The sequence below is a fragment of the Vicia villosa genome, unplaced genomic scaffold (genome assembly GCF_029867415.1).
Source record: "Vicia villosa cultivar HV-30 ecotype Madison, WI unplaced genomic scaffold, Vvil1.0 ctg.001125F_1_1, whole genome shotgun sequence".
NCBI classification, from domain to species: domain Eukaryota; kingdom Viridiplantae; phylum Streptophyta; class Magnoliopsida; order Fabales; family Fabaceae; genus Vicia; species Vicia villosa.
In genome coordinates, this window is record NW_026705492.1 from 504,264 (window position 1) to 517,181 (window position 12,918).

Sequence of the window (12,918 nt, forward strand, 5' to 3'; positions counted from 1 at the left end):
GTGCGACAACAAGGCTTCCATATCCTTGTAATTCATAATGTCTTTGGCAACCAAATCTTTTGCCCAATATCATTTATAAATTTCTCCCCTATAGCTACAACCAAGTTACCTTTGTTGAGTTTCCACTTTCCAAAAGCAAAATGATTATCAAAACCACCATCATCAATCATATGAATATAGATCAAATTAAAGCTAACATCTTGAGCATGCTTAACTCCTTTAAGAACAATTACACTCCTGTGATGGTTTACAAACAAACATCACCAACACCAATTACTTTTTATACACCATCATTACCCATCTTCAGTACTCTAAAGTCACTTGAAGTATGAGAGATGAAGAACCCCTTCCTCGGTGTAACATGTAGTGTAACAACACTATGAACTATCCACATGCTCTCATTAGATATAAGATTAACTTACTCATGGTCACGAAGAATAACAAGATTATCTCTTATAGCAGTAGTAACACGATCATAATCACTAACATCAATACAACCTTTTTGTTTATGCTTACTCTTATTGCCTTTGTTCTCCCTTTTCCAAAGAAAATAATTCTTCTGTATGTTCTATGACAATAATGACACTCCACATAAGTGTATCGACCCTTGTACTTGCCCATGCTATTACTTTTACCACCATTCTGTTTCTTTTTCCGACTTCTCCCAATACTCTAGTAAAGACAACAACCAAAATAGTCATAATAGCTCATCATCAAACTTAATACCAATTTCATCCTTATACTTAAAATTTATGAAGCTATTCAACAAGAACAATTTATTATTCTCTGGTTTAGTGACATACAAGGACTCTATCTTCTCTCACAAAGTTTTTGCATTTGTCTCATTAGCAATATGATTATAATCATTATCTTTCACATATTGTCGAATGAAACCACATATTTGTCTCATTAACTTGTTGATTTTTAAATTCTTCAACTTTTTAGAACAAAAAATAGGAAGGTGCATTTTCTTCACAAATAAAAAATCCTTCATCTTGCCCATCCATAAATAATGATTAGTGCCTTTCAAGCTCCCCTTTTGATATTCATAGTTGCCTCCATCATTCAAGTAAACTAACCCAGCCTCTAGTCAAGAGCTCTAATGTGAATACAAGATTACAATCGCAAAGATGTTTTTGATTCATGGCAAACTCAAATAAGCATACAAGCAACAAGGTGGAAGCAGAAAACTCAAAGAAAAGCAAGCATTGATCACTCATGTCAGAACAGGTCGACCTATTATGCATATAGGTCGACTCAACACAAGCAAAGCAAGAAGAATGCAGAAAAGCAGCAGTTAGGTCGACCTACTGTCAACCCAGGTCGACCTAAAATGGAGAAAATTCCACATACTTCTGCTAGGTCGACTCACACATCAACTAGGTCGACCTAAAGTGAAGATTTGTCCCAAAAACGCTCTTGAAGAGAATTCTGGTCGACCTACTTCCCAAACAGGTCGACCTAACTGGGAGCAAATACCATTCAAGCTTATGCACCTCTGCAAGGTCGACCTAAGCACTACAAGAGGTCGACCTAACTGATCAAGAATGCCAAAAATTCTGTTTTTCTCTGCTCCAACTGATTAGCTCTCATATATATTGTCTAAGGTTCAATTATTGAAAACAACACCAACGACTGAAAGATACACAAAGGCTTCTCATCTTCGTTCTTCGTCATCTCCAACACAATTACACATAATCATTCTTGCATTGAGGGTTAGTGATCGAGTTCGATAACGTCCATGGAACGGAATTGAAGATTCCTAGTGGGTGAAGATTTGTGGGATTTTTGGTGAATAAAATCTGCGGGTTTTGTCCTCCAAGATAGGTGTTTCTTGGGGGTTTTTATCAAGAGGTTTCATCGAGGATCCATCTGAGTGTGAAGATTGAAGAACAAGGGTTCAAGGCAATTCAAGACACTGCAGAAAAGGGATCAAGTGAAGCTCTTGGATCACCTTGATCTGAGTCAAGATTAAGGGGGAAGAAGATTCAAAGGATCGACATAATTGGTTTATGGTTTATCGCTTTGTTATCTTCTTTGTATAAACTGCTTTCAACATTAATGAAAGATTTCCCAATTTCAGTTTGGAATTGGGGGCAGACGTAGTCGTAGCGAGGACGATCGACGAACTGCCTAAACAAATATTGTGTTCTTGTCGCTTTTACCTTTTCATTTACGTTCTGTTCATATTTGGTTATAATAGCAAATTGATCAACGACTCGAGTGTTAAGATTGTGAATTAAGAACTTATATAAACATCACAATCCATCACACATTGAATCACCATCAATTTGATCATTATCACCAAGTGTTTGTGTTTTTGTTTCTTTCACTATTACTGCATTGCAAACGTCGTTCATCATATAAGAAGTTAATTGATTTTCAATAGAGCGACGTATTGATTCTATAGTGTATTCTCTTATCGTTTATCTCAAGCTGGTTAGTGGTTTTAACACATATACAATCGTTTCAATAGTGGTTCGGAATAGACGCGAGTCGATTCAGAATCACTTCCGCTTAAAGTTCAATTAATTCCGCAAAACTGTGTAAGATCTATTCACCCCCCCCCCCCCTCTAGATCCTAAGGCCAGCGTCTAACATCTAATGCCACTTTGATTAAAATTAACACAACACAATAAAAAATTACAAATCTTTAATGTGAAAGCAACAAGTCGTCCAAACTAAAGAAATAACTCTAGTATGATAAAAAAAATTACAAGAGAGTATCAAAATAATGCACAAATAGTGCCAACAACTAGGCAAAACAACAAAGTAGAAAAGCTTACAAATCTTCAAAAATAACCTTATTATGTTGTGAATGCGATATCTCTCATACCTTGTTTCGACAAACTGAATGATGAAATTATAGCATTGTAGTGTTTCATGAACCTTCTGTTAAAAAATTAGTCCGGTCCAACAGTTATCGAATCTAAAATCACTATTTTTTTTAGAATTTGTTGTAAAAATTGAGAAAGAGTTTTCTCACTTCTTTTTCTCACTAGTAAATGGTTTTTGTTTTTAATTTCTTTTTTCTATATATTCTAACCCTGTAATAAACATCTAATATATTTGAATCCATTTTCACAGGAAATCCAATACCTAACACAAACCCATGCTCTTATCTCATTGTGGCCTATATACATTCAATATCACAAATTTTAACTTCCTTATGCCCCCACTCAAGAATCACTCCCACAAATGAGAATTTCTTAATAAGTAGAAAGTTAGTTATTTTTATTTATAATGATAGCCGTATAAACATTACTAATAAACATGAAGTTCTAACTCCATTACCATTACCAAGAATATCACTTAAAATAAGATATCAAAAGCTGTCTCTTATGCCTATTAATTTATCTCTCACATTGCAAGACATACAAATAAAACTAGATTTCATATATTAAGAAATTCTAATATATATTGATTCTGATCATCTCACAAGAACTTTGTTTTGGAAGGACATGCTTTTCTTTCTCACCTCTTCTTTGTTGCTTTATGCCTTTTTTGTCTCCCTTTGTCTTTCTTTAACTCCTTTTGCTTTTTAAATTTTCTTTTTCTCCTCTTCTGTTTTCTTTTAGCTTTCTTTTTTCTCTGATTTTCTTTGCATGAAATTCTCTTTCCAGCACTCTAGCTAGCTCTTGCAGTTTTTGAGACTAGACTTCAAAATGATTTGTACTAAAAGAGACATCAAAGTGACCTTCCCAATGTGAATTCCAAATTTGGATTCTTGAAACTTGTTCCTGAAATGTTTGAGGAAGAGCTTCCATCTGATGAGTTTCTTTCATTGCTTAGACACTTTGGATCCATTCCCTTTGTAAAACAAAATAAAAGACAATGATTATAACTGCAAGGCACATAATATATATATCCTAAAGTTTTATATATTTCCTCTCTCTAAGGGTCTAGGATCCTTCTTAAATTTTCGGGTGTACGCTAACCATAATTTAAGTGTCGCAAATTAAATATGACTCCTAATATCATGCGATAATTATCTTATGATCCTATTTCAGAACCGTTTAAACATGTCAAATTTTGAGCCTTCTCCGATAGTCTACTTTGAACGCTCTCAAAGACGTTTGAATTCAATGTTAGATGAAACTTGACCTAACTTTCTACATTTTAATGTCTCCAAGTCAAATGATACAGGTTAATTTTTCTTGTATCTTTTCAAGTAGGCCATCATTCAATAAAGCTTTATACTTTTTCCATTAAAATTAGTTTTTTAGCCTTGTAATTAGCAAATGTAAAAAAGATATGTAGGTCCACCAATTTGAATATGTGAATGAAGGATAAAGCAGTAAGCTTTTGAAAAGTATTTTCTTTTTCTCTCTGTTAATTTGCATGATTGGATAAAAAAGTTATCAAACAAACCAGTGTTTCTAGTATAGCCCTTGCTATAAAAAATCAATGGTGAACTCTTATCATTTTTTTACATCCATATTAAGAACATCATTGTCTAAAGATAATACTTAAAAATAAATGAGGCACTGAGTAATATTCACAAACCTCAATATAAGGCAAGTTTCCATTGGAGTCTACTGGCTTACCATGCAACCAAGCTTCCCTGTTATTACCAAGCACATGGAGAGAATAATTCCCATTAGTGGAAACCATTCATACTGACCAAAGAAAGCAATCTTTTTACTGTCTTATTTATAGTCCCTTTTACTTATTCTGTACATTCAAATAAAGTTTTATGCCACCCATGTGATAGTGCATCTCTATAAGACACACGCATACACCGGACACGACATTGACACTGACACTGATACATTGATATCGATAATAATTTTAAAAAATGAATAGAATAACGTAATCATAAATGTAATTATAAGTGTCAGTGTCATGTCTGTGTTGACACAGAGACGAACACACATTTTTTCAAATGCATTGATGCTAGGGCTGTTTTCGGTCCGGTTCGGTCCGGGTATTTGCTATCCCGAGAGCCGGACCGAAATAGTATCGGGTAAATCCGGACCGGACCGAAACAGTGATGGATCAATTTTTTGGACCGAAACCGGACCATTACTTCGGGTATCCGACAAAAGTATCCAATAAGTATCCAATATAGTATCCAATTTTGGTATCGGATAAAAAAATTACCCATTCCCGGACCGAATAACATTTGGTCGGTCCAATGGACCGGTTCTACCGGTCCGGTTTCCGGTCCGGTTCTCGGATCCTATGGACCAAATACAGCCCTAATTGATGCTATAGAGATTATAGATATTTTATAATAAGAGCCATTTGATTTTAAGAGAATATATGTAATGGAAAAGATCTTAATAGATTTCAATATTTAGATGCTCTTTGTCTTACCATTCTAAGTAGAATTTAGAGACACAAATATTCAATTTAGCACAAGATTTCTAACTAGGGTCTACCAAGAAATTAACTTTAGGACTAAGTTATTCAACTTTGTGCTCCATGTAATAATAACCTTATGAATTAGCCTCCACAAAATCTTAAGGAAAGAGATATACTTATATATCATAATCTTGTTTTTTACTAGCTTTTCTCCCACTAGCTAGTAGCTAATAAAGAATATATTATTACTCTATCATATCAAAGCAAACTTGAACCATTTATTCCTTTCATGAATTTTCGCGCCTATATGTTTTTATATGCTCATATGAATAAGACATGCACCAATTTCTCTACTTATAAAAAGCTACTTTATAACATTATTACCTTGAAGAAATGCTCCAAAAGCCATGATTTTCTTTATCTTGATTAGTAGTAATTTCTCTAGGCAACTTAATCTCTAGATCATTAGACCTAGTTGAAGAGTTTATGTCAAACATGAAATCTTCAGAAGTATCTCCAGATGAACCATTGTCATATACATCAAATTGCCCTAAACATTCATGAAATCAACAAACTATGATTAAGAATAATAATTAGCTTAATTTTCTAACTAACTACAAATTAAACATAATCACTAACCTGGTGATGCTGCTCTATCAGTAATTTTAACAGTCCTGTACATCTAATAAAAATTTATAGTTAATCATAAACACCAAAAAGCAATTAATGCATAGTGAGGATCATTGAAAAATGTGACAAACTATGGTTAAAGCTGAAACATGACAGAGAAGAGGATCATTGAGAAATGATGGTGTTTATAGTACTTTCTCATTTTCTTGTGCAAGCAGTAACATAACATAACAAAACAAAACATAAAAAGTAGTAATATATCTAATACATAACGTGGCCAAGACTCATTTTGAATTTCTGAGTCTTTGTCTTACTCCTTTTTAGAAATTGTTAATACTGTGTTATGTGTACTCTCTCTCTCTTTTTCTCAGTCTCTTCAATTTGGGTGGTTCATTCTTCCATGCAGAAAAGCTGTTTCTTATTACTACTAGCTTGCAGAAACAGACTCAACAGGTGTCTAATATAAAAGCAATTTTTTTGCTAAGGATGTGAAAGACTCTCTGTAAGGAAAATAAATTAATCAACCATTGGAATTTGAAACATATCCATAAATTAACAACTCCTTGTACTATTTTTATTATTATATTCTTATTTTAATTCTATAATAACAGGCACCATTAAAACACGCTATCAGAACCGTACCTTATTCAAACCTCACAACATTACTCCACAAATTTATAACATAAAACACAAATTATTGTAATTATAATTATAACCAAGGTTTCGAAAATTCATCTGTCAGTGTAAAGATTTTTGCGATTTTGGTTACTATTTGTGACCCTGAAAACGGTCGTTGCGGTGTGAATTAACAAGTATATCGGCATTTGCCAATATCATTCCGTCGCGATAGTTTTAGCTGTCGCAGACGGTGTTTTAAAATCATTATAACTAAACTATGTTTAGTGATCTATTGCAATGAAAGAGTTAAAGATTATACCTGCAAATGAGATTTAACATGTGATAGGGTTAGATCCTTTACATCCATAAGTTCAAGAACTGATTTTGGTGTAGCTCCTAAAAATCCAAAACAAATGCATGTTTATATATAATCACAGTTAATTTGTAATTGCTGAAACTCTAGGTTATTATACTGTGATTGATTATAAAATAAGCACTTACTTTCATGGCCACCTAAAAGCTCAACAGCATGAACAAAGCGATTATGAAGAGTGGAAGTCCAACGCATCCTTGGAGCTCTTACGCTACGTTTCGAAGGAAACCGCGGTAACAGTTTCGATCTCATGAAATTTTGAGAATGAAAAGGTGTTGTTGAAATTGAAGAATTGGAAGCAGCAGCAGCATCAAAGGATGGATGAGAAAATAATGCAACAGAAGAAGGAGTAGGGTTTTGATAAAGTGGAATTCCTCTTATAGGTTTTAGAAACCCTAGTTCTTCACTTAGACTTCTTTGGTAATTGTTTTGGTTTTGATGAAAGGGTTGAAAAGGGTTAGTTATGAGATTGTTGAGGTTTGAAGTATTAGTATCAGATGAAGAAGCCATTGGATTAGTGAGAGAAAGATCATAGATGTTTGATTTTTTCCAAAATCTCAAATCCATTTCATCTTCTTTATCATCATCTGAATTTCTTCTCCATCTTGATGATGTTTGTATGTTGTTTGGAAGACTGATTTCCAATGATAAATCTGGTTGTGCTGGGAATAGCTCCATCCAAACAAAGCACAACTTTATATAAATAAATATATATTTATATGTGTATATATACTTATACTGCACTTTTTCTTCTTGATTTTCAGTTCTATATAACTTCTAGCTCAATATTTTCTTCTGTTTCACAAACTATATATATAGGTAAACTAGATGACAAATATTTTGGAAAATAATGGTGGTTGATCAGAGTAGTTATTTGGGAAGTAGAATAAATTTCATTGAGTAGTTATAGGTGTAGAGCACATGGATTTTGAGATTTAGAAAAGAGAAGAAAAAAACAAAGAGAAAAGAGAAAGAGAGAGAATACAATGAGTGTGAAATGAATGGTTTGTGTGAGGTATATGTGAGAAAATGACACTTGAAGAAAGAAAGGACAATAGACTAGTATGAGAGAGAGACACTTTCAAGAATTGATTTTGGATGTTGAAATTTTATTTTGGCATGTTATTATTATTCTTTTAATTTCTTTTTAGTGTAAGTAAGATTATATTAATGGGAGAATTAAAAGTTTTCTAACCTGTTTATACAATAAAACAGGAAAAGAGTCTGACAAAAAAAATAAATCAATTGGAATTCTAAGAGGAATAATAGATTATCTTTGTTAAACTCGTAAAAACTATAATTGAGATTAGTAATTTTTTCTATTAACGACCACTTCCAAACCAATATTTTTATATTCCACACCCTATTATCAATATTCCAACCATCATTTCAAAAGCAAAAATCCTTTCGTAATAATCAAATAGACCACGAAGTTGCATGTGACACATCTCCCAATTTGTCCTCCCTAATCTTCTTTCCTTTACAAAATAAATATCAATCTATAAAATTCGATAAGCATTCATTCGCTATTTTTACCGGTTCGCCATTCCAAAAAACTATTTCATTCCAAATAATCTTCACCACTTTTCGATTGAAAAAAGAATATCCTTATTCTCAAAATCTATACCACATAAAGCACACTTTAAAGAGTTTAAAATTAATTTAATGAAGCTTATATTTATTGATTTTGAATTTAAATGTGATTAATTATTATTTTAAAATTTACTATTTAATTTATTTTTACAAATATTTATTTTAGTATAAATAATTTTATTTAAAGAAAATTTAGTATCCAATTTTGAGGCGGATTAATTCAATGGACCAATTTTGTTGTCCACCAGCGAAATGTTCATTTAAAGACAACAAAATTTTGAATAAAAAGATTGTTAGTATCTAACCTAATTCAAACTTAACACACTTTTAAGATTTAAACATACAATTTAATTTTAGTGGGAATCAATCATTTTAAATCAATTTAATCAAAATTAATTATTTTTATAACATAATCAAGATGCACTTAATGTTGACTAGGTAAGGAGTGTAGGGTACTATAGAGTAAGAAAGGGAGAAAAAAAGGCATAATGTTATGGAAGGAAGTGAAATTATGAGAGAAAGAGAGGAAGAAAAGAAAAAGGTAAATAAGTTTATAACTTTTTTCCCTTTTTATAAACTACTCTCTTTTGCTCTTTTTTTTATTTTTTTTTTATTTTTTTGGGATTAAAAAATTGGAAAAGTGGAAAATTTTCTTGTAACTTTAACGTGTGCATTGTTGTTCTGCAACTAATTCTTAACTTTCTAATACACACATGTACAGAGAAACTCCTAACCCACTAGGGCTTTTGGCTTATTTTTACAATTTCATAAAAAGCAATAAATATAGAATTTTAGAGTCACATGATTGCTCACAAATTTTCAAGTTAATGAGCTAATTATAAACCACTCATTGCGGTCATGATGAAACCTTAATCATTAGTACAAATCAAACCATATATTCATGGATTATTATTCTTCAATTAGTTTGCATAACTCTGGGCCCAAACTTTAAGTTTTTTTTTTTTTTTTCAATAATTTTCAATCGAGTCATCCAACTGTTTCACATATATTAAAAAAATATATATCTTTATAATTTTTTTACTAAATTATTATTATTATTAAATATTAACATTGATAAGTATATATAAGAAAATATTGATTTTAAAGTGATGCAAATGATAGTATTTAAATAATCCAATAAAAATATATCATATTAAAAATTGAAAGAATTATGTTCTGCGAGGGAATCAGAATTGATTAGAGATCAAAGGTTGCAGATGGCAACGACAGACGTGAGTTTCTGTACGATAGAAGACTGATTGACTTGCAAGGTTATCACTCTAATGTTCAAGTCAGAATGAGGGTATGATGAGTGAATGAAGTTTGAATTTGAATAGTATCTGAAAAAATGGTGCACTTTACCCTTATATAATAATGTGGATATAGCAGTTTGCTAGTCTTTAGGCATGAGATGCGGAGATCCGTTGGACAAATCCTGTATTTAGATCGATTACACTCAAACCCAAGATAATACTCCTGCTCTACAAGTGATGCAATGGATCAATGTATTCTCAGGACCACATACATTATGCCTGGAATAGTTACCCTCAAGTCCTTGCCTCTACTATGTAGAGTGAGGATTTTGTTGTGTTTGTCTTTTCTTGTCGATCGTAGCCTAACTTGAATGGAGAGTCAAAATGTAACATTGTTTATCATTAGAAACTCGCGCCTTAAATGTGCCCCATGCTTTAGATTTCTTTTTGTATACTCTATATCATAATGACTTTTAGGAACTAGAGTACTTGATTATTTTTCTGAGGCAATCTGGACCGTTGATAATGTGTATCATGTAACACCATAGTTTTTGTTAAATCATTTTATTTTGTTCATATGTGATTTATGTGTGTTTGTTAATATTTTATTGAATAAGTCTTATGACCAAATCAGATTTCTGTCATGCAATGGGCTAACTATCTTATGACAAATTTCATGAATAAGTCTTCTCCAAGTGGGGTTTTCGTATTAGCCATTCAAGGTGTTCACCTTGGGGACTAACACGACAAAACCACCCCCTAACTTATGTTTTACTCTTGTTTTTCAAAAGCTCGGGTTGAGAGCTTTACTCAAGTATCATTCTCATATCCACAAATGAGTATGTACATAAATAAATAAAAAGCGATAATGCAAGAAATAAGAAACATAAATAACACAAGAGTAAATATAAAGAGCAAAAGAATAAAGAACACAGGAATAAACAAACAAAAACAACCACTCAAACACAAAACAAACTAAACTAGGGTTGACTCTCTTAGGATAATCCCCAGCAGAGTCGCCACTTTCTGTAGCGATAAAAAAATACTCGAACGTGTTCACACACTCGAAATACAACAGAGTCGCCACCAAATTTTATTTATTCCAAAGGAACGGGAAAATAATGATAAAACCCACAAAGAAAGAAAATATGGATAAGATGGTCATCGTAACCAAATTAGGGTCCGGGAGTCGGTTATGCGAGGGGAAGATCTTAGCACCCTTCACATCCATCGTACTCGATGGTACCCATTTAGTTAGTTTTGTGAATGAGTGTCAGCGTGATGTTTGTGTTCTTTTGCTTATTATCGAGAAAAGAGAAAAGAAAGGGTTTTAGGTTTTTTATTGTTGTGACGAAAAAGAAAAGATTTTTTATTGTTATGCTCGCCAAGACGTTTGTATCTTGTGCCTATGTATTTCCTCGTGCAATGGGAAAGTCAAAGAAATCGTAGTTCGGGAGAAGAACCACGAAAATTTGTTGGTTAATTTTAGTGAGAGGTACTCGATCGCTTTCAAATGGAGACAATACTAAGCGCACATGGATAAGAGATCACTACAAGAATGGATGACTAAATCAAGAGTAAGACGAGATTTTTGGCCATCATCGCATTCGAATGAAAGATATCCGATCTTCACATGTGGAAGTATGTTCTCATTTTGAAATTGAATAAGTGTCTCATTTATGAAAAGAGGTTTTAAAATGAAAAAGCCATAAGGCAAAAAGGTTTGAATGAAATTGGAGTTGTTATTAGAAGGGATGTTTAGTGAACATTTTGAGCATAGGTGTGCACCTAGCGCGTTGTTCACCCAAGATATTCAAAAGGATGCGAGCTCAATTGTCACTTGTTATCCACATTGGTAAAAGATGATATTGACGGACTTTTAGTAAAGGATTGAGCATAGGTGTTCACCTAGCGCGTCTTTACCCAAGGTATTTAAAAGGATGCGAGTCCAAATGTCACTTGTTATCCAAAAAGGATGTTTGCGGACGTTTAGTAAAGTGTTTGAGCATATGTGTTCACTGTTGCACCCTAAAATTTGCCCTCTTTATTTAAGCTATAAGTTATTAACGACGTTTATTTCGCCATTCAAAAATTGAAGAAAAACAATAAAGAGTTCTTGTGGTTCTAAGGAAGTGCGACGTGAAGAATGGTTTAAACAGTGGAAATACGAGAAAATTCACAAGTCCTATTTAGAAAGTGATATGAGCTGAATTCTCGTATAGCTCCAACTGTTTCGACGATATCTATAACTTTCGTGTTCGGCTCGAAAGCCAGTTCTTTGAGGAAAGTGGTCGAATTGGCAAATTACTTGGATTTTTATAGAGAAAAAAGGTGCTGAATCTAGGGTTTCGGATCTCAAAAAATTCATATCTCATAATTCGCTAGTCGGATATGGGGCTCATTTGTCGTCTGGCACTCAAAGTCAGCCATATCTAGCTCCATACTCCGATAGAGCGTCATCCACTCACTGGCTTCGATCCTCTAGATCCGGGAATGGTCCAGCAGCATCCCCCTAATCGGCAAGTGGAGAAGACACTGCACACCGTGCAAGGTGATCGTCATCTCCCCAACTGGTAAGTGGAAAAAATACGTCTCCCTGTGCCATCTCTCCACAAAGCCCCCCTGCATGTCGTGGCTGATGGTGGTATACCACGTCATACACAGCCCACCTAGCCCTGAAGCTGTCACCGCGTCGTTAAACCACTACACCTCTGGTTTAAAGAGACTGAAAATCTTCCGGGCGTGGTTCACCTGTTTCAAAGTCTGTCTCTCCTATTACAACAAAAACAAAAAAAACACTGGTAATTAGACCGTTAAAAAAATGTTGAATAAAAAACTAAATAAAAAATGGTTAAATAATAAAGTCGGGAAATTTATAAAAAATACCTCTCCCCCCAGATACGTCGAGCGACGTGCTCGTGGTAGGTAATCAGCAAGGTCGTGTCACTGGGCCCTCCCGGGTAACCCTTCTCCTCCTTCCCGTGTGGAGGGTCAACATCCGGTACCTCCCCTGCCTCCTGGTATGTAACTGCCTCCTCCTCCTCCTCCTCATCCTCTCGTACCTCCTACTGGCAGGAAGAAGAGACCCGAGCCAGACGACTCCTGGATCCATATGAGGAAGTACCCTCTTCCATCTGCACGAGT

At 33.7% G+C, this 12,918-nt stretch overlaps 1 protein-coding gene across 1 annotated transcript; it reads right to left on the bottom strand.

The window, feature by feature from the left end:
* Positions 1-2,971: 2,971 nt before the first annotated feature.
* LOC131633436 (probable transcription factor KAN2) lies at positions 2,972-7,903 on the bottom strand. The gene is made up of 6 exons (XM_058904152.1): positions 7,057-7,903; positions 6,875-6,951; positions 5,947-5,989; positions 5,692-5,857; positions 4,507-4,564; positions 2,972-3,810 (listed from the first exon to the last, which is right to left on the bottom strand). The coding sequence occupies exons 1-6, from the start codon at positions 7,604-7,606 to the stop codon at positions 3,688-3,690; spliced, it is 1,017 nt and encodes a 338-aa protein (XP_058760135.1). The 5' UTR covers positions 7,607-7,903; the 3' UTR covers positions 2,972-3,687.
* Positions 7,904-12,918: the final 5,015 nt, after the last annotated feature.